Source organism: Epinephelus fuscoguttatus, linkage group LG4 (genome assembly GCF_011397635.1).
Source record: "Epinephelus fuscoguttatus linkage group LG4, E.fuscoguttatus.final_Chr_v1".
NCBI lineage: Eukaryota > Metazoa > Chordata > Actinopteri > Perciformes > Serranidae > Epinephelus > Epinephelus fuscoguttatus.
The window spans coordinates 2871849-2895678 of NC_064755.1; the positions used below are offsets into that span (position 1 = coordinate 2871849).

The 23830-nt window shown below is 39.7% G+C and overlaps 1 protein-coding gene across 1 annotated transcript in view; it reads left to right on the plus strand.

The window, feature by feature from the left end:
* The window catches only part of LOC125887234 (uncharacterized), a 30645-nt gene extending 17215 nt beyond the window's left edge, over window positions 1-13430 (plus strand). Inside the window, exons 16-17 of the mRNA XM_049573905.1 lie at window positions 13079-13231; window positions 13333-13430. Of these exons, the coding sequence (XP_049429862.1) occupies window positions 13079-13231; window positions 13333-13430 (251 nt within the window). The remainder of the gene's footprint in view (window positions 1-13078; window positions 13232-13332) is intronic.
* Window positions 13431-23830: the final 10400 nt, after the last annotated feature.

The window sequence follows — 23830 nt, forward strand, 5'->3', positions numbered from 1 at the left end:
AAGGCTGCTTGGTCTAGTGAACCTCCTGAACAATGAACAACATATGATGGGATCCTGAAAATTGGACAGTGAGGAATAGAGGTGAGACATGATCATTGATGAATGTTAAAATGAATAAATGACAGATTTAGTAATATTTTCATAGACTATGTACTCACCACATCAATAAACAGCACAGCAACGCATAATACTTCCTCAAACATGGCACCCTTTAAAAAGTGAAGGGATATTTTAAATTGAATGGAAACATGCCCACAATAAAAACAAAATACAGCTAATTATTGTCCACAAGAGTTTGCTGTTACATGTCAGTAAAAAAAACAATAAGATAAAAACACAACATATCTAGAATAAAGAGGATATTTATGTATAAAAGACAAATACATTTAAGTAGTTACTTTCAACTCCAAGCCACTTTTATGTTAATGAGCAGCATCACATCTCCTGGCAAATCCTAATTTGATTCAGTCTAAATTATATTTGCAAGTGGGTTTATGATGAATACTAGCCTAATCATTTGGTTTTATATGAACATTTTTGCTCTGTTGAGCTTTAGCTGTTTCAGAGTAAAGAATTACTGCATAGTGCACTTATATCAATTAATAGACATTGAAATATTTTACTACCTAACTAATAAAGACTATACTTAACTAACTAAATGAATAAAGTAAAGTTACTGAAGCACTAAGATCACTTTCACGAGTATAACATCATAGAAACAGTTAAATTGTTAAATGGCCTATTCATAACTATGCTGTGTTAAGAGTTAGCAAGCACAACAAAAATAAACTATCAACCAAACTTGATTCATATCTGACCCAGGTAGACTGCAGTTCATCACTTCTTACCTGAAGTTCAAATTCCCCTCCAGTCGCACCACCTGTGCCATCGTCATATAATGCGGCGGCCGCGGGTCTCCTCCTCCTGCCTCCCCTTCGCCTCATCCACCTGCTGACGGCCACCTCCGCCATCATTATCTGCTGCAACTGCTTTGGATGCCAGTGCGGTGTGCGGTCACTGATGCTGCCGCTGAAGAAGCTCCGCCATAGCCAGCAAACATCTGTGTTATTTTAACACATTTGGCACTATCTTCCTAAAGGGCTTGTCTCTTTTTCTTATTTTTGCCGCACCTCCTTTGAGTTTCATCTCAATTTTGTCAATCTCCTCTCTCTCTGTATGATTGATTGACTGGCAGCCGAGGCCCAAGTGGGAGGGGGCATCGGCCCTTGGCTGTAATTGGTCCAGCCCAGAATCAATCATGACTAATGGGCTGATCTACCAGTTTTGTGTACCAATAGGTATCATGACATGACTAAAAGTAAAAAAAAAAAAAAAAATACCATCGGCCCACCAGGCAAATGCCCGGTATGCCCGATGGCCAGTCCAGCCCCGATCAATCCGAGTGTCCCATATCCTCAATTGCCGGCCCTTGCTTTCCCGTTATTAATTCCAGAAATTCTGACAATTGGCACCAGCCTCCGACCTTTCGACTGTTTACTTGGGTTGTCTCTTCGCACGGAGCCACTGTAACCATTTATAGGCAGAAAATTCTTGACCACATTAAAATTCCAGGGCGCCGTCGTCTTTAGTAAACATCACACATATGCAATATGATTCGAAACTCCCTTGCACTCTTGAAGCTCTCTTTGGGGCTCTATCCGAAGCCGAGCTCACGAAGAGACAACTCCCCCACTCCGTCTCACTCCCGGGATCCCTCCTGTGTTGCTGCCTTTGACTCAACACGTTCATCATTGTGCTCGCCTGCTACCCTTCATCCCTCAACCCTTCATCCCTCAACCCTTCATCCCTCATCCTTTTTACCCTCAACCCTTCATCCCTCATCCCACATCCCTCAACTCTTCATCCCTCAACCCATCATTCCTCATCCCTTCATCCCTCATCCACTCGACCCTCAAGCCTTCATCTCACATGCCTTCATCCCACATCCCTCAACCCTTCATCCCTCATCCCTCCATCCCTCATCCATTCGACCCTCAACCCTTCATCCCATAATCCATCATATGCAATAAATCATTCACAGTCTTTATCTTATTGGTGTGGTCTTTGTTAGTGAATTAGTAGATAGTGGTCTGATGGGGAGCTCCTACAGTAGCATTTTAAATAAAAACAAAACTAAAAAATAAAACAAAGGGGGTGTTCTTTTTTTTCTTTTTTAATAAAAAAATGACTGAGACACAGCAACAGAGGCAAAAACTAAGCCAGAGGAAGAGACACAGACGGGAGAAATATCAGCTGAGGCAGAGAGTGTGAGAGTAAATGAGGAATGAAAAAAGCTCATTAGCTAAAAGGCTCCTCTCTCACCTCCTGCTGTGACATGTGGATGTGTGTTTGTGCCTCTGTATGTGTGTGTCCACAGGCTTTCATTCAAAAGGACAAAGAGCCTTGTCAAGTCAACATGCAGCCAGTCAAGCAAACAGTACAGGTCATAAACACACACACACACACACACACACACACACACACACACACACTCACACAGACTGCACTATATGTTTGGACGTGTGTATTGTCTGAGGGCGCTGATGCTGTTTCCAAGTGATTTAACTTTAGATAGTGGTAGGCTGTCCAATGATTACCATTCTGTCTGAAATACAACAGACACAGACTGACAGAAGGACAGACAGACAGATAGAAAGATACATTGATTGATTTTAGACTTTTAAAGTATTTATTTGGAGCCTAACAGTGTGCAGAGTATTTTTCATCTTGTACCTGAGTATTTTTGCCTGGATGTGTGCAAACTTGGTCCTTTTTCTGAGGCATCAACATTTCTCACATTTCAATGGACAACAGGCCCGAGGGGCCCCTAAGTCACTGCCTCTTTACGAAGTGCCTGCTACCAGTATTTCTTGTTAGAACGTTAAACAGCTTAGTCATTATGAATGTCAATAGCCCCTCTTACACTGCCTGGTCCAGCCAGGAATATCGCACTTTGCCACCTCATCATTGTGTTTAAGCCAAGAAGCGATGTCTGTATAAACGGGACAGCCTGCAGGATGAGATCATGGGCAGCATGGGTGTGATGTTTTGTTGATATATTATGTGTGTGACCTGCCGCAGGAGATTTTGAAAAGAAGCTGATAGCAGTTAGCAGTTAACTCAAAGAAGAAGAACAGCGCCCGGAAATGTCCACAAATTGGGAGACAATGAGGTCCAGGAGCTCCTTACACTCTGAGCACAGGGCGCAGATCAGCTGCCATGTAACAGGGACGGTAAATGATTGTTACTGACATGTATTGTATTTCACAATAGAGGCTGATGCTGTTGTGTTACATGTCACGCCCATCACACCTCTTTTGATTCTGTAATGTGACATAGTGTCTAAAATCACACACTGGAGCATAAAGAAGGGACTTTGCAGCAGCCCTATAGAGTCATCTCTGTGTGAAAAGGGCTCCGCATAAACAAATTACAAATAAAGAAGACCCAGGAAATCACAGTACCAGTTGGCAGCCACAACAGGCAGTAAGCTCATTCCTGCTTGCAGAACCAGAAAAAGGTGATCAAGACAGTGTACTCCAAAACTTGCAGCACAAAAATGAATTTTTGTTTTATTAAAGAATTTTCAAGCTGAATGTTTCACTTTTTTAAGGGACGAAAAAAAAATCTACATTAAATATGGTTCACGAGGCCTGCCCATTCCAACAGCTTTCCTAAAACCATCAAAAAATGCTGCCCTTGGTTGCAATTTAAGTCCTTTGCTCTTCATTTTATCATTTGAACCTCTGGCCACTTAGATTAGGAACAACAATAACATTAAAGGTATTGCCGCCCCAGTAACAGAGATGAAATTAAGTCTTTTTGCTGATGACAAATTGCAGACAATATCCGACCCATCCACCTCTCTCAAATACATCGAGACTTCGGAAGATTTTGGTTCTATCTCAGGTTACAAAGTCAACTGGAATAACTCACAGGCATTACCTTTAAATGTTTATTGTCTTAAATCACATATTTCAGATCTCCCCTTTAAATGGTCCCCTGGCGGTATGCGTTATCTTGGCATAACTCTGAAATCTAAACTGCATGGTATTGCCCCATCTAACTATCCCGGAAATCCAGAGTTCTCGTGAGAGCACAATTTGAATCTGCTCAGCAAGTCACTCTGGCAATCAGTAATGATGCTTATTATCCATGCCCTTGTAGCCGAGCTGCACCAATCACATCGGTGTATCTGATATAGGTGGGCCAGAGGCGAGCTAAACAGATGACAACAACGCTGCGACGATGATGTCCGGAATCAGTCAGTAAACATTGCAAGATGGCTACACTAGTTGTTTGAAACGGCTTTGGCCGCTACAATGAACGAGTTAGACTTGGCTTTTTCTCTAAAAGAGGAACAGAAGATGGCGCTTGAATCTTTCCTTTGCAAGAAGGACGTTTTTGCTGTTTTGCCGACCAGATACGGCAAGAGTCTAATCTACCAGTTAGCTCCGCAATCGCTTCGCTGGTAGCGCTCTGGATACGTCACCCTGTGTATTGTTCTGATTGGTCGTAGTGTTATCCAATTGCTTGCAGTGATATTTTCAAATGCATGCTTGGTGCCGCCCTTCGAGTTGGGCCATTTGCATTACTCATAGCCAGACCCTAAATCTTTCTAGATTTGGGTCTAGATTTCCAGGCTACCATATAACCTGAAAAACCTAATTTTCAACATCAAGACTGATATCGAGAGGTGGAAATCTCTCTTGATGACCATTTGGGGTCGAATAGATACTATAAAAAGGAACGTCTTACCGAGGATAAGCTTCATCATGGCTGCTATCCCACTTCCACTAGATACATTTTTTTCAAAGAAATTGACGCTCTTTTTAAAATTTGGAACAATAGGACCCCTGGGTTATCAAAAAGAATCTTTGTGTGGACAGGGATAAAGGGGGTCTTGGTCTTCCAAATGTTTACAAATATTACATAGCTTTTAATTCGAGATATCCATTGAAATGGGGTTATGGGATCGACTCTAGAAACACCAGATGGGAAAGAATAGAACAGGAAGCCCTAGACATCAGTAAAGATAAGCTTTCATTGCAAGGGTTGTGGGACACCCCCTTATGTAAAATCAACCCTCTGATTCAGTTCTTGTGCTCTATGGCGAAAACATTTCAAGACCTGATAATTTTAAAGGTTAACCCTATGGGCCTGAACGATGCAAAGCACGTCCAAATTCACATCTGTTCTTCTCTAAGGATTTTCTACGCAACCGTTCGTCATAGTGAGAAGTCATATCACATGAAACAGCGGAACTGCAGCTTTCTGACAAGACCATCTACTTGTAGGTAGTCCAGTGTTTTCACAACGAAAAAAAGATAAAGTTACTCTAAGATAATATATAACAGTTTTCATACAGCTTTGCGCACACATTACTCTTGGATGGATTAATCGCGAATGAGGTCACACAGAAATGCCACACATAACACATGAAAGCGCAGGACCGGAGTTTTCCCATAATGCCAAACACATCACTGTGCTGTCATCCCATCACGCTGTTATACAGATCAATTGTCTACAAAATAAAAACCTGTTGAATTTCTTTACAATCCATTATACAGATCTTGTTATCAGTCACTTCATATAGTGAGGAATAATATTATTACTATTTTTCTATTATCTTAGATGTAAATATTGCATGTTTCTTTCCGATAAAACACATTTTTGACTTGTGAATGAGTCAATGGAATTTCTTGCAATAATGAAAAAATACTGGTATTATATGTCTGCCTGACACAAACCACATGTTTTGAACAACTGTGAAGTGACAGAATGTCCCACCATCATGGTTCTTAATTGCCAGATTTCAGAGAGTCTCCCCTCTTCATATATAGCAGAATATGTCTACTTCCAACTTGCTATGGTGAGATACATGTAAAAATGTAAGAATTTAGTAACACAGATTGTTTTTTTTTTCATTGATATAAAACTTAATATAAAATACAGGCACATAGAAGGACATGTGGTGATGGCAAATCTGGATAGCCCAGACTGTCCTGAAAAAAGAAGATATAGCATGTGTATGCAGCCTTTATAATGACTGTGATATGAGCTTAAAAGTAAAGGCAGTAAAAATACCCCAAAAAAGGCCAAGGGCCCAAACTGTCCCAGTATTCCTCTTTGGAACAACTATAGGTTTACGTTGAATGGAAAACCATTAAACAATAAAAACTGGTAAACTAAAGGTATTACTGTTGGTGACTTGAAAAATCAAGACGGCAAAATTAAATCTTTTGTCCAGTTCATACGAAATTGATCGAAAGGATTATTTAACGTACAGGCAAATAAAGCCACTTCTAGCCAAATATTTTGGGGATGTGGTTAACCCTATGGGCCTGAACGATGCATAGTGTGTCCAAATTCACATCTGTTCTTCTCTATTGATTTTCTCTGTGACCGATCATCATAGCGAGAAGCCACACACATCACGTGAAACAGCAGAATTGTAGCTTTCCGACAAGACCAAGCACTTCTTGGTAGTCCAATGTTTTCACAGCGAAAAAAAAGATAAATTTACACTAAAATGATGTATAACAGAGCTTTCATACAGCTCTGCACACACATTACTCTTGGGTGGATTACTCACGAACGCAGACTCGCACAGAAATGCTATGCATATCACATGAAAGTGCAGGAGCAGAGCTTTCCAGTGATACCACACACATCATTGTACTGTCATCCCATCATGCTATAAATCCAGATTGTCTACAAAATAAAAACCTGACGAATTTCATTACAATCCATTATACAGATGTTTTATCAGTCACTTCATATAGTCAGGAATATCGTATCTTACCACGTCTTAGGCTTGCGTGTGTTTCTCCCTGTCTATCCACATTTGTAGTCCGGCTTTCAAACTTTGTATGACAAGACCAGCCACTTCACCTTTGCGCAGCCAGACAACTGCAGCCTAATTATGCATGCTGACAGGGCCATAGTCACCACATACATTGAGGGGGACATGTCCCCCCCCCCCCATGCCCAAAATGCCCCCCCAGTATATAACTGAAACTGAAAAACAACAACAAACTTTGTTTACTGCAAACAAAGTGGCAAATATTATCTTGGAGGACATCGTTGCACTTGGTTGACTATTTTTCTATTATCTTACATATAAATATTGCATGTTTCTTTCTGATAAAACACATTTTTGACTTGTGAGTCAAATGAGTCAATGGAATTTCTTGCAATAATGAAAAAATACTGGCAATCATGTCCGCCTGGCACAAACCACATGTTTTGGACAACTGTGAAGTGACAGAATGTCCCAGCATCATGGTTCTTATATTGCCAGATTCCAGAGAGTCTCCCCTCTTCATATATGGCAGAATATGTCTACTTCCAACTTGCTATGGTGAGATACATGTAAAAATGTAAGAATTTAGTCACATGGATTTGTTTTTTTCACTGATATAAAAATTAATATAAAATACAGGCACATAGAAGGACATGTGGTGATGGCAAATCTGGATAGCCCACATTGTCCTGAAAAGAAACAAGATATAGCATGTGTATGTAGCCTTTATAATGACTGTGATATGAGCTTAAAAGTAAAGGCAGTAAAAATACCCCAAAAACGCCTAGGGCCCATAGGGTTAATATACCCATTATGACAGAGACGGAAAACATACTGGAGTCAGTGGTAAAACAGAAACATAAGACAGCATTAAAATTATACAAAATGTTGAATAATACACCAGGAAATAATTGGTGTGTGGTTCAAAGAAATTGGGAATCTGATTTGGGCAAAACATTGGAAGGGGGAAAATGGAGTCACATTTGGAAAACACTCCATAAAATATCAAAATCAGTTAAGAATAAAACAATTAACTCTAACATCATACATAGAACATATTTCACCCTTGTTCGACTACACAGTATGAATGGCTTGGTCTCTGATGGTATTGTCAAAAAGAAAAAGGTACCTTTTTCCACTTGGTTTGGGCTTGCCCAAAAATTCCATCTTTCTGGGAAAGTGTAACTAAATGCCTTGGTGATATCATTGGTTACCCCGTTGGTTGTGAACCTGTAATGTGTCTGTTGAATTATATGGATGAGGGATCATGGTCCAAATATAACAAACAAATAATAATAACAGGATGCATGACAGCAAAAAGACTACTTGCAACACATTGGAAGGATACAGATAAGTTGATGAAAGGACTATGGTTACAAGCATTCTTAGAGACAATTTCCATGGAGGGAGCTACCTCTAATTTCTCGGCGATGTACAACGAGGAACAGCCCTTATGGAATGAAATAACAAACATAATCCGTTAGATACCTATCTTCCCCAGGATCTTGAGAGACTCCATGGAAACTATGTAAATGGTCCATTTTGCCTGTTTTGTAAAGTAATGTAATACATTGTGTACTCTTGACCTGAAATATCCCTCCAAACCCAACTTTTGTTACACTGAGAAATGTACTGTCTCTGTAAACTCACTCTGTGCCTTCTCTTCTTTTTTTTACTTTTATATTTATTATTATTATTATTATTATTATTATTGTTACTATTATTATTATTACATATTATTAGTTTTTTCCCCTTTCCTTTCTTTGTTTTAAAAAAAAAGAAAAAAGAAAAATATTGTACTGGTAACCTATGTTATGTCATGTGAATTTCGTGGTCCCATTGTAACCTTTTGGCTGCCAGTAAAAACCTCAGTAAAAAATGTTGCCTTCTTTAGGACAAAGAAGACATAACCAGTGTGTTCTTTGTAGCTTCTTTTTATTTTTATTTTTTTTCTTTCTTTTTTAGGGGAAGTGTTTGGTGTACCTTGAGAAATATTCATCCAATCTACTTCACACTTGGTGGGTGTATTGCTGGGGACCCAATGATGTGCATTATTTTACTAAAAGTGGTGGTTAAAGCAAGCGACTATTAGCCTACGCATATTTGGAATTTGATACATTTGCTACTTCAGCTTTGATTCTGACTGTGAGTAGTCACAGTGATTTAGTGATGTGTGTGTGATAACTTAGAATAGCAACACATACTGAGTATTGAAACAAATAGATCCACACACCAAGTAGCCTGGTGAATAGGTGTATCATGAGACATATAATAATAATAATAATAATTATAGCTGCTGCACAGCGATGGGTCGGGTCTGGGCATTTTTAAGCAATTCTGAGCAACCTCTGGAACCTAAGATGGTTATCTACCACTCTGAGCTAATTGGCAAGTAGCAACTCAACAGTGGCTTCACAAATTGAGTAAGCCATTCACTGTTGTGTAGGAAAGCAGCCCTCTGTGCATGGAAAGGCAGATTTGAAACCACTGTAAAAAAATTCAGTTATTAAGACAAAAATCTGAAAATACACATATTGTATCTAGACAGCATGGAGATGTTGGTAATTTGTAACAATGATTGATTTGCTCCATAAGTGAAAAACTGATGTTTAAAATTACCATTTTTACATTGACTCCAATTGTTCACATTAGAGCAAAATTCAAAATGCTGTCAAAAATTCAGTTTTTGAGATAAAATTCTGAAATTTGCCACACATCATCTACCATGACTCTAGAATTTTGTCATTTTTTCATCAATATTGAGGATTTATTTAGCAAGAATTTGCATGTCTATGTTTATAGTACCGTTTACAGTCAAACATTTTGATGCACTGTAGTCTCAATTTTTGATCAATCAAAAATCTGAGAAACATAGTTTGTGTAGGACAGTCTGAAGATGCTCTGTAGCAAGTTTGGTGTCAATTGAGCAAAAATTGTGGGAGGAGATAGGTTTAAGAAGTTTTACAGTTTTTGAAAAAAAAACAGAGTGATGAACTTCATAATTTTTAATAGATTTAAATGTACAAAAGTTTCTTCAGTACTGGGGCTACAGTTTGATTAAAGTTGTGAAGTTGTTACACATATGGTTGATTTGTTATGAATTTTCAAAGTTTTGAACTTTAGATGCTTGCTGTAGTGCCACCATCAGGACTAGGATGTACAGCTGAGGATGTCTGGCATGAGACTGGACCTTTGTGCAAAGTTTGGTGAGTTTTCACCCATGGGAAGTATGATTTCCTTGGAAGAAAGGAGAAGAAGAAGAAAAAGAAAAAGAAGAAGAAGAATACCTAGGATTACAATAGTGTCCTGGCCTTAGCTGCCCGGACCCTAATAATGAACTGTATTTACATAGCACCTTTCATACAAGAAATACAGCACAAAGTGCTTTACAATAATTGCCTTATACGTATTGAGAGCTTCACATGAAAAAAAAGTGGACATAAAACAGACGAACAAGGCAATTAAATGCAAAAGAACATTTAAAAAACACTTTAAATAAAGGATTAATTGATTCAACATTTTTCATTTAAAACTGATGGTGATTTGAGATCCTAAAAAAAATCTGTATGTGCTGGGTCATAAAATCTAGCATTGTAAAACCATAAATCATAAAATCAAGTAAGACAGAACATTTTAAAAGAGTTGCAGCTGTGATTTCTTGTTTGTTTGTTTTAAGGAGCAAACAAAATCAAACACTAAGAAGCTGAAATCAACCCAACCATCTTTACAGAAAAGTCCTTTTTGCTCAGGCCCTGCCGTTGTGGTCTTGACTGGTACTGAAATAAAATCCAGACTCCTCTTTGTCTGAGACCAATACAAAAATGGTGTTGCTACCAAGAGGAGACAGAAACACTCAAAAAGTGGTCTTGAGATAAAAAACTCAAAACCAAGACCAACTGTGAGCACTGTAACACTCACACACACACACACACACACACACACTCACACACACACACCACTGTGGTAATACACTTACAGCTTTGGAGGTGAAAATGAGAGCATCTGGTACCACTTCACACACGGACAGACACACACGCACGTACATGCGTACGCACACACACACACGCATGTACACTCTCACACAAGTCTGCTGTTCTTTATGTGACCAGAAGGTGATAGTATGAGTCCAGCAATCATCATCCCTCTTTCCTCTCCCCTCTCATCATCAGTGAAGCTTTGAGCTAACATAAAATGAAATGCTGATCTATTTTCTTTCTTTCTTTCTTTCTTTCTTTCTTTCCTGACAATGGCTCCTCTCTGCTCTGTCTCTGTCTCTTTTCTGGGAGCTGTCAGGGTGGATATTCACCTTGGTTACTGAAGCGGACAAATGACACCTTTTAAAGCTGTGAGGTGTGTGTGAGTGTGTGTGTTAAATGTATGTGCGGCAACGGTTTCATAAAGTGCAAATTCCATTTTTGTAGTGGTGGTCTGGAGAGAATATCGTTTACACTTCATTAGCTCTGTGTATGTGTGTGTGTGTGTGTGCACGCATGTGAGAGAGAGAAAGAGGAGACAATGCGCCTATCAATCTGTGTGTGTGTGTGTGTGTGTGTGTGTGTGTGTGTGTCAGAGCACTTACAGCTTTCAGAAAGTTTGTGTGTTATCGAAAACAAAGCCACTCTAGTTTGGTAAGAAATGGTCGGTTCATTTGTCTCTGCTACCATAACTACAGAAACTAAACAACAACACAAGTGGATGTACCACAGTTTCATGACACCAAGGCTCTGAACTATGAGGTGCTGCCAGGGACATTATTCAGAATTACCTCTCACACACTCATATGAAATGCTCTTACAAACACTATTGAAACGCTCTCACACATACTAGTGAAATGCTTTTACATACACCACTGAAACTCTCACACAAACAACTAAAACGCTCTCACACACACTACTGAAGAAGCACAGTGGAGGGAAACTGCAAAATTCAATACCATAAAACCACTTTTGGACAGTTAGCTTTCTCAATTAAAGGTTGTCAACACTGGAACTCATTACCAACCGGGTATTTGGGTATTTGTATATTGTATTTTTATAGAATTGTGATTTTGTATGTTGTATTTGTTTTAAATGCCCAACAAGGGACAGGAGTTGAAAATTAGCTGCAGCTATAACTCTATATATAAATAAATTCAGTTCAATTCTTACATAAACTACTGAAACACTTTCACACAAACAACTGAAATACTCTCACACAAACAACTGAAATGCTCTCACACGCACACTACTAAAACACTCACGCAAACAGCTGAAAGGCTTTCACATACACTACTGAAATGCTCTAATGCAAACAACTGAAATGTTTGTATAATTTTATATGTGCTTTTATGTGGACCCCAGGAAGATTAGCAACCGCTGTCAGTTACCTTTAACTGATTTAGTTTTCTACTACTCTGGTGTTTCCTCACTGCTAAATATCGACAGCAAGATAGCGCTTCAGCTGCCATTCCCCCTATATGCATATGTTTTATGTGTGTGTGTGTGTGTGTGTGTGTGTGAGTGTGTGTGTGTGTGTGAGTGTGTGTGTGTTTATTCAGTAGGCTTTGGGTTTATGCTTGTTTCTACTGTTTTTAGGATGTAAAGCACTTTGTGCTACATTTTATTGTATGAAAAGTGCTACATAAATAAAGTTTGATTGATTGATTGATTGATTGATTGAATAAACAATAAACACACACACAAAGCGGAGTCAGGACTGCAGGTATATGATAACTGTAAGTGCAATAAAACCTTAAAATGCCAATAAGCCATTTATCAAAACCACTTGTTCAACAGGCACAAGCGTGAAAAGCTACATTTCAGCTGCTTTGTCCAAAGACTGCCAACACATTTTACATGACCACAGCGCACTGGTTAAGTTAATAGCCATAAGCGGAGCCACCATGGGGGCAGAGGGGGTGATTGCCCCAGGGCCCACGCTTAGTAGGGGTCCCCTACGGAGCTACTTTTTCATTAAAGTCTAATTTACATGTGTCCTTGAATGCATCATGTTGTTTTCGGAGCTGTGAGCCAATGCTGGCTGTGTGAGACCAGCCGGTCAGCATACCTCATAAAGCACGTGTTGATAGTGTTTTTGTATTTACTCTCACTGCCTGAAGGGGGAGACAAAATTTCCACACTGCAAGTTTTAAGGATCAAGGTGAAAGTGGAGGGAAAATGGAGAAAAAATACAAACTGGCCACTTTAAAACTCAAGCAGCGAGAGAGTAAGAGAAGTTTAATTGCATCCTGCGCTTCTCTTACAAATTATTTCTCATCTTGCTCATCGTTTCAAGTCAACCGCATCTATGATGATGACGGCACCAGCACAGATAACCAAGCTAACACTACCGCTAGCACAACTAGCCTGACAGTGGCTATGAATGAGGCTAGTACAATCAGCATGAAAAGCACACCAGAGGAGGAGGACTACCACCAGCAACTGGGAAGTACGTGCATGAGAAATGATGAAGTGGAGAACAGTTGCCCAGCCACTAATTATGCTTCCACCAGCAGTGGTACCCCTTCCTTTCAATTTCGCCTCTTGCAGCACAGGACCTGGCTGCCACTCCACTAACATTTAACCCCAAGAGGAGTACCCAACCGACCCATGCCTGTTTCACAACTGGCCTCTTACCACCGAAGTGATCCGAGCTGTGATCGAGCATGGCCCTTGTCAACCTGGTTTGAAGGATAACTATAACAATTTCCCTTATGACCAGGAGAAACGCCGCTTCAATCCAGCATGGTATAAGCGTCAACTGGGAAGCTCAGGCACAGTGGAGCGACAGTGGTTAGTTTATTCGCCTAGAGCAAACCGACTGTTTTGCTTCTGTTGCTGGCTTTTTGGCAAAAAATCCAACGAAACTGCTGGGAAATGCTGGGCTGATCCATGCATGGGCTACATAAGAAAGAGATAGAGCAGACTGAGATGCATGAAAAGTTCAGTGCTCACCGCGAGGCAGAGAAATCATATTTAATGACAAAGTACTGTATTAGTCAGAGTTGTTAAAAGCTGAGAGAGAGCAGGTGGAAAGGAGCAGGAGGATCCCAGACTACCTAACCTCGCGTGGCTGTGTGTGGAGCGGGACATAAACATTGATAAAGACAGAGTGGTTGGCCACCATGAAGGAGAGGAGGATGACGTTTTAAAAAGGACCATCATGATATGTACAAAGTTCATTAACCTGTTCGTGTTCGGATTATTTTGTTCTATGGAGGATATTACACAAATGGACCACACTGAACTACAGTAGGCTGAGCACGGACAACAATTGGTGAGTGAAATATCCATAATTAGTCTTATTAACTTAAATTTTGGTTATGAATGTTTAGAATGTTAGATTGATCTGGGTAACACTTCATAAGTCAGCCCGCGTTTTAGAGTGTACCTCTCGCCCACTTTCCCGGGAGTTATACGCTAACTCCCGGGAACTTACATGTACTTTCACCTCCTTTCCTCCCAGTCACTTAACACATACTTTCCCAGGAGTTAGAGTATCCCTCGCGGTCACTTAGCACATACTTTCCCGGGAGTTAGAGTATAATTCCTCCCGGTCACTTAGCACATACTTCCCCGGAAGTTAGAGTATCCCTCGCGGTCACTTAGCACACTTTCCCAGGAGTTTCCCAAAACTTATGGTTTAATTTCCTCATATGAATTTGTATGAAGTGCAATAAAAACAAATGCTTTTGCCCTTTGCTCATGGCAGTTGATTCAGTCACTTTTATGTAGCCTATGTGTCATCAGGCAATTTCACCCACACTCCAGGGTTTTAACATTTATGTTTTGTTTACATTTCATTGAATGAGTTTGAATATGAATATGTCAAGAAATGGGTCTATATTCTGTGAATTGCCTAATTAAAGGGCAGGCTGGAGTACAAAGCTAACTTACCTCTCTCAAGTGCACATCTATGGAAGTCTGTAGTGCTATCCAAGGATGAAACACAAACAATACAGTAATGTAATAAGATAGCCTACATATATCTTAAAATACACAATAATGCGTCATTAAAAGTTATAAAATGTTTTTATTAGTTAATTACACAGAAACCTCATGGTAGGTGCTGTTCTCACATCTACAGCGTACTTTCACCAAAACTTACAGGGAAACAAGGCAGTACTTTCCACCCAAGTATATACTCACAAAAGAGACCGGGCTGGATTATGAAGTTTGCACTGTTTGCCCATCCTTAGTCTGAAAGTACTAGGTAATTTCCCCAAAACTTACAGGGAAACTAGGCAGTACTTTCCATCTAAGTATATACCAACAAAAGAGACCGGGCTGGATTATGAAGTTTGCACTGTTTGCCCATCCTTAGTCTGAAAGTACTAGGTAATTTCCCCAAAACTTACAGGGAAACTAGGCAGTACTTTCCATCTAAGTATATACCAACAAAAGAGACCGGGCTGGATTATGAAGTTTGCACTGTTTGCCTGTCCTTAGTCTGTAGCTTGGATGTTAACCCTTTAAAAACAGTTAGTTCAATGCTTCACAAGGTAACAATATTACCAGAAAATAATACAAAGATGAATCAAAGTGTCCCTGACAAAAAATAACAGAGTTCCACTGGTTGTCTTATTCAAGTTCAGTTTTGTTCCTTCTGTTATAAACTGTTCAGTTTAGTTTTAATCCTTTATTGTGACAAATGTGCTTTTTAAGTCACAAGTCAAGTGGAAAAGGTTGTTGTGATACTACTACCACACTGGAGTGTGATGATTATGTGATGGAGATAGAAGAATGGGTGGGCTCCTGTGGATAATAGGTGATCTTGATCCAACTCCTTGGGTCAAGGCAGAGATCAGGTTCATGGGTGTCTCGCCATCTCTCTCTCGTCAGGTAGAATCTCAAATCCACACGTAATTTTCCATAGGATCTCAAAAACCTCACCTGTGTAGAAACAGAGCTATTACTATTTTGCATCATCAACTTCAATTGTTTTATGGCCATAATCAATATCACATAAATACATCACAATAACACAAAGTGAGCAGATAAATAACTTTTAACTGTACATTTTTTGTCAGCATGGAATACTTTATCCTGTCTTTACATTTCACATCATGAATTATTAGCCTTTTAATCCATAACTTGTGATTATTAAGCATATTAATCAATTACAAATAATACGTATTTCCTTTTGAACTACAAAGTTAATGTTTTTAACCATTTGTTTAACATTGTTCAACTTAAATAACAAATCATGTATGCTATTAACACACATATTTCAAAACTGTGGGCTACACCAGTACACACACTGTGTTACGCTTGACTATTCATTGTTAATAACATCCATAACCAACTGTAATAGTGCAGATGTATTCAGTACACTACTAACACAAATACAAACGGCAACGACCTCGAGGCAAAACAACTGTAGCACTTTACTGTTAGGAGTAGGTTGCAATGCCACAGTTAGAGGGAAGCACACACTTTACATGGCGGCGGGTGCCGATATCATCTGCAGCACGAGCTAACATCGCTAGCTGCGTTAGCATTAACTCACCAAGACGTTGATAAACGTGGTAAAACTCCCATCGCACGGGTCCTCGGTTCCTCCCTCACGTCTCTTGCGAGTATCTTGGAGTGTTAGCTTTGTGTTTACATCAACATTTCTCACCGTAGACATTGTGTAATTTCACTCGTTTCTCTTTGTCGTCTGCTCGTGTCATTCCTGCGCCTATGAGTACAAGCTCCTCGCTGAGAGGTGGGACTTTCTACCTTTAACCAATGGGAAGTGTGCACCTCCCTGTTTGACCAATGACAGCTGGTCTAAGCACAGTGACTGTGATTGACACCTTGTTTGATCAATAAGACTATGCCAGAGCGATGTAGTTAGACTGACAGGTAAAAACAAACAAACAAACATTCAAGCAACTTGAAGACAATTGAGGGATTATATGGAAAAATTGCAAGAAATAAACTCTACGTACAGAGAAAGTATACTGCACTTTCTATTCAAACTCATTCAATGAAATGTAAACAAAACATAAATATGAAAACCCTGGAGTGTGGGTGAAATTGCCTGATGACACACAGGCTACATAAAAGTGACTGAATCAACTGCCATGAGCAAAGGGCAAAAGCATTTATTTTTATTGCACTTCATACATATACAGATTCATATGAGGAAATAAAACCATAAGTTTTGGAAAATTACATACGTGACGAGTTATACTCTAACTCCCGGGAAACTATGTGCTAAGTGACCGCAAGGGATACTCTAACTCCCGGGGAAGTATGTGGTAAGTGACCGCAAGTTGAACTCTAACTCCCGGGGAAGTATATGCCTAGTGACCGCGTCGTTATACACTAACTCCCTGGAAAGTATGTGGTAAGTGACCGGGAGGAATTATGTTCTAACTCCTGGGAATGTACACGTAAGTTCCCGGGAGTTATACGCTAACTCCTGGGAAAGTGGGCGAGAGGTACACTCTAAAACGTGGGCTGACTTATGAAGTGTTACCGATATCTGTTGTTTAACTCCATGCTGACCACATCTAGGCACCTGTCTGTGTCACTGCCTGTGGTGTTACTGTGTATTTCATATTTAAACAGGCCTTACAGTGTTATAGACCACCGTGTCTATTTCATATTTGAACGGAAACACAAACACAAGAGAGAAACACAAACCTAACAGACACTACAGTAAAGATGAGCAACTGGGGAAACAAAGCATTGCGCGCCCTCTTCGTCCTTGCAAACGAAGAGGCCATTAACCATCAAATGGAGGCAAGGGTGAAGGAATTGCTTATGAGAGAATTGCCGAAGGACTGATCAGCCGTAGCTTCCCTCGGAGTACGTCACTGGTTACGTCACACACTGAGCTAGCGTTTTGTTACTTGCTCACACCCCCCATTGCCCCGAAAAAGGCACATTCTGTATGAACAACAGTAGGCAAGCGGCATTTTGCTGCACTTCCTGATTTTGTTTTTATACTGGCAATGCTGAAAAAAAGACTGATTGGGCTTTCCTGCAAATCTGCACAATTCCTATTTAAAAAGGGCTTGTGTGTGGGGAGGTGGAGGGGGGCACCAAATCCTAATCATGCCTAGGGCCCCAAAAATGATGAGGACCAGCCCTGTAAAAGGGTAAAGGAAAAATAGCTGATTAATGCCTGTGAAAAAATGAAAATAATAATAATAATAATAATAATAATAATAATAATAATAATAATGTAATGTATCTTTGTTTAAACAGGGACAATGCACAAAAAACATGAAAAACCAGGAAAGATGCATTATACCAGGTTTTAGCAAAATTGCGACTGGGTAAAAGAGTACAGAAATATTAAGATAATAGATTAAAAAAATATAGGCCTACAAGCACAATCATCCCTGCATCACAAAAAACTTCAAACAAAGCCTGAAGTGCCTCCACATCTGAAAATAAACTTCATGGTTTGTAGAAACACTGGAGAAAGTTTCACAGTTTAGTCATAAAATCCCTTCCATATGCAATATTTATCTGCTCTACTATCTCACACAAACAAGAGAATTTGAGTATATTATATGAGAGCATTTCAGTATGATGTGAGAGCATTTCAGTATATTAAATGAGATCATTTCAGTATGATGCGTGAGAGGATTTCAGTACATTATATAAGCGCATTTCAGTATATTAAATGAGAGCATTTCAGTATGATGTGTGAGAGGATTTCAGTTAAAATGGAAGGCATTTCAGTGAAAACGGAAAATGTTTCACTAAAACCAGAAGGGCTTCTAGTTCAACTAAAATGCACACTAGGCTCTATGCACGCATCATTTCCATATTTGACATAAGGCTGCGCCCCAACTTCCAGTCCGCAGGATCGCAAGCAGAAGAAACCGGCAGGATGGCGGACACTTTGCAGTTCACTTGTTTATTGGAGTTGCCGAAAGTAACGGTCAACGATGTGCGGAGACTTGTCTGGGGGTGCTGTAGAACACAAAGTAAACTTGAAAAAGGTTTCAAGTTTTATGTGTCCTCCTATCTCTGCAATTATGAAGGTAAGTCGCTAACGCTAGCTAATCTTAGCTAATTAGGCTAATGCTAGGCTGTTCTCTCCAGCTCTGTCCGCAGCTTTCCCATATCTTAAACTTTCATCATAATCACCTTAATAGTAATGTTCCCTAGTTAATGTAATTGTTTGTATTTTTGTTTCCAAGTGTCAGGCCACCAGTGAGATCTCTGTTAGACGCTGCACCAGCTGAGAGTAGAATTGGTACTGAAAAATGTTACGTTCAAAGTTCTATGGAACATGTTCTGGATCTTCACTGTTCTGCCATGTTTCTGATTGGACAAAAATAGAGGTAAATAGTTTATCTTAGCTAATAATGGGATAATGATTATAGGAAAGAAGAATAAAAATGTAATACAGTGATATCCATGGTGGACTTGAGTATGAAAAAAATAAAAAATTCCAGCTGGAACAGTGGTTATGCAGTTATAGGGTAGCTGAGTGTGGAAGTCGAGATGGATTCAAGTCAAACAAAAGTGAAAGTATTATAATAGCTGTCAAATCAGAGTAAGATTTTTTTATGTAATTCTGTTTTTGTAAAAAGTTTCGCCAGTTTGTCAAAACAATAGTGACAGTTCACTCACTCAGCTACCTCTCAAACTGCTTATGTTCCGCCTCAAAACTGTCCTGTCATCTTTACCTTTTCCAGCTTTATTGCTTAGTAGCAGATGTAATTGATTACGCAGTTTTTTTCAGTTCATTCACAGTTTTTGTTTGTGGTATTTCAGATAATTTTACATGATTCAGATCCAGTTGTGCTGGTTAACAGCTAGGAGTGGGCTGTGCAACCATTTGGTTGCTTTGCTATATCAGACAGCCCATTACTCTGAGTGTGGTATGTCTGACGTCCAAGGCCGGCCCAAGCCTCCATTTTCCTAAACAAAATTTGATTTTGGGGCCCTCTATTACTGCCAGGAATACTGATTATTGATCATTCACACACCTACTGTAAGTTATTTCATATTCTACTCTGTCATCACTTGTAAAACTAGATGTGAGAACTTTTTGTTGTAGTTCGATTGTAATCCACAGTGATTAAGGCCATGGAAGCAGACAACAGATTTGCAAACTTGCTGAAAAATCTTTCAATTAATATTTGGCAAAGTCAGCAACTCCCCCTACTGACCATACAGAGAATCAATACATAAAACCTCAAAGAGCAGCCTGGCATGTTTTACCCTTTTATGGTTTTTAATCTGAAATGGTAGCAAATTCAGCTACAAGAGCAGCCTGGGGTTGATTTACACTTAATATTCAAAGTGTTATAGTACTAAGTGGGATACCAAATGTCATCTAGGCCAACAAAATTAAACAGTTGTTTAGTGTAAACACAATCTGCTTTATTATTTTTGTTTTAAATAAACTGCAACACAGAGGATACAGTGGAGATGGAGATGGACATAAGATGAAAAACAACAACAAATGCTGCAAATGTCATGTTAGATGTCATATTGCACTTGAAAATTATGCTGCTTATTTTCTAAGTAAAATAGTACAGCTACAGCTTGTAATAAGAAAACAGTCTGCCAGTGGAACAACTGACAATTGCTTGAGAAGTTTTGAAATAATATCCATTTGTCTAAAACATGTCCCTTTTCATATGATTATGTCTTATATTAAAAATTATTCATCTCAGAATGTTCTGTAGTACACTGAGCAATTACAAAGGTTGTTTTGTTGTGAACTTACCAGGTAGAGCTGAGGTTGCAGCAGACACAGAGGTGACAGTGGGCACAGTGGATGGGTCAGAGGATGGAGATGGACCTAAGATGAAAAACATGCCCCTTGTCATATGATTATACCTTATATTAGTATATCTTAATAAGATAATCTGACTAGAAATTAAATATATATATGGTGACAGTTTTTCCCTCACCTGATTCATTAGCCTTGGCTGAGCCTGAGGAGGTGCTGCCCCTGGGCTGAGTCAGTGCCTCCTCCAAAATACTTTAACAGTGCTCCTGGTGAAATTTGAAGAGGACATGAAACAACGGAACAGACACCAGCATAGGAGATGCGTGCATTATTAAGACATACTGATGAAATAAAAAGTCGGAAAAGTCAGCCTATTTTAGAGAAAATCCACTTTTTAAATGCATTTACAATACGTTTTGGGCCGTGCTCAGTGCCATCTTTATTTTACGTCACTGCCTATGTCATCGGAGTGGTTGGTTGGTTTCACGACACTGTGTCTGTAGACGGAGGAAGACGAAGAAGCAGTAGTTTAGAAAATTTACCGAGTGAAAAGATGTCAGAGGACAAAGCTGAAAGATATATTGATCTATCATCAAACCCAGTGGCCTATGCTTTTGAGCCAGTGAAGAGGAGGAGGGTGGAAAGTCACAATTTTATGGAGGAGGCGGCAGCTGCTCCAGAAGAGGATGGCAGCCAGGAGAGGGTCGGCAACACTGCATGGTGCATGTGCCAAAATTACTGTCCTAAACTAAAAATGAACCACAACCCATATAAACATCCGGGCCTGAGAGTTTTCACCTAAAACTCATGTTATCCCACACCATACAGTCAGCGGTCATCACAGCTGATGCAAACCGCTAAAGAAACACTACTTACCGTGACTCCACGTTTTCCAAAGCAGTCAGTCAGGAATCCAAACGTAACTTGATGTTGTGTTTACCACAGGACCGGAATTGGCTCACAAAAAAATTAGCTTTTTTGATTGGCCGATGTTAGCACTATCCGCTCGCTACTGCTAATGTTTAGTCATAACCAACATTACCATAACACTAAATAGTCAACAAGAACAAGCGGTGGCAGGCCTAATAATATATTGATGCATTTGACAGTTATTCAGCATTTCATTCTAGTCTAGCTTTTACCTTTTACTGAACATACATTGTAGATATTTATGCAAATAGCACTGGAACTTTGTATTGGTCCTGAACTGCAGTGACACACAACAGTCACTTCATGACAGATACTATCAGTCTCTAAAAACTTGTACTAGTAACTATTACCTACTACAGCACCAAGTAAAAACACATTGTACATTAGTGCAAATCAGGAGGACATTGCTAATGTAGTGAGGTGCATGATTCTCCATGGACATTAGAAATAACTGTACACTGATACTTTTGATAGTCACAAAAGAATAATAACTAGTAGAACTGTAGAAAATAAGATAAGTCAGTGAGGAAAAGAACTGGTGACATTACGACATATGATTCTGGCTGCTACATTCTATACCCAGGTTCCTACAAGAAATGTGATATTAACATTATAATTTTGTTAATTTTGTTTAATGTCCCTCAGAAGCAAAGCAAACATCCCCAGTGTTTACACACATTAACCTTATGATAATAAAACACCAAATAATTATATTGATTCAACAAGCACTACAGCCAGAACTGGTATGGACATTGACACCCAATTGACAACCAATTACACCCAACCATCACTGAAACAAATCAGAAGATACATTGGATAGTTTTCTGTGCATGGTTATCGAAAGAATAACAACACAACAAAAAGTGTTTAGGTATATGATTCTTTAATAAATCAGTAGTCAGGATGTAAGTACAAAGTCTTTCATGTTAAGGCTGATAACATCATTTGGGTACCTAAAAAGTGTACATTTGTGTTAACAGGTTAGGCAGGCATGCATGCAACTGGTGGCCAGCAGCAAATTCCCAGAGGCTGACATCAGTGAGGAGATAGAGCAGGTGACAGGCAGTGTGCACACCCTAACAGTCAGTGTCGGCACCCAGACGGATCCATTTCAACAGGATACAGAAGAGGGAGACAATAAGCAGTACATTTGCACAGGCACTTTGACAGATGACATACTTACCAACCAGGTCATAAACAATAACCACTCATACTGTACATCTGTGGAAGGCCAGGCCACACAGGCTGGAATCGGGACCTGGTTCTTCCTTCCCAAATGGCCCCTGGCCCAGAGGGTAAACTGTCTGTAGGCAGTCAACCTAAAGAGACTGATGGAAAAGAAATGCATTGGTTAGATTTGTCTCAATTTTTTAAGATCATAAACAAGTTGTTAGTTGTCAGGAAAGATATAACAGGCCGTCTTTTTTCTTTTATATGTGTCCACTTGTTAGAGTGTGAGAGTAGAAATCCATTTGGTAATTTATGTTAACTTGAGCCTTGCTTCATATCCACTTCTATGTATTATTCTATATCACCTACAAAGTACAAAATATTGAATGATTCCTTTAAGATTCCAGAATATATGTCAACTGTGTATTGCTAATCTCACTCAAAAGTTATTGAGGATGAACCCGTCTGAATGTTGGACATCAAACTGTCTGCGTCACGGTGTTTTGACAGCGGTTTCCCAAACGTTGGTTTCATAATGTGCTGCACAACACGATGTAAACATACTACGTATAGAAAACATTCATGTGGCATTATATTGTTATGTCAGGCCTCTCAGACATGTTCCGCATCTAACTGGCTTGTTCACCAGTAGCAATATGTAACATAGTCAGCGATGTGAACCGGCGAACTAACGTTAGGTACCAGCATTGATAGCTAATAGCTGTTAGTATCAACTAGCTAACGCTAAGGGTTAGCTAGCCATTAGTACCGGAGAAACGACATAAACAAAGAAGTTTCGGTCAGACAACAACTGTGTGTAAAGAAACAGCACATGGAAACATTGTTCATATTCCTGGCCAACACCGTAGTGCATGCATTTGTTTTCTTTACTGCATACGGTTACTGAGTCATTCGCCCGCGGTTACAGCTAGCTTGACTTACCTGCTGGTGACGGGCGCTGCAGCGTCTCAGCTCTGACATCCCTCAGCGAAAGCATCGCTACCTCCAACACGTCCACCTCCCGGCACAGGATGCTGCATGAGCGCACCACGGTGATGCAGGGGTGGTCATGGAGAAGATGGTCCAGAGCAGCCTCCTGGCACCAAATGGACTCTGGCACAGTGGGCATCGCCACACTGACACCACGTAATGTTGCAGACACGCCCTTGACCCCAAATCACTGGCTCAATCACTTCTTCCTCCCATACCACTGCTCGATTCCCACGCCTTATAGGCTCATATGCGTAGGCA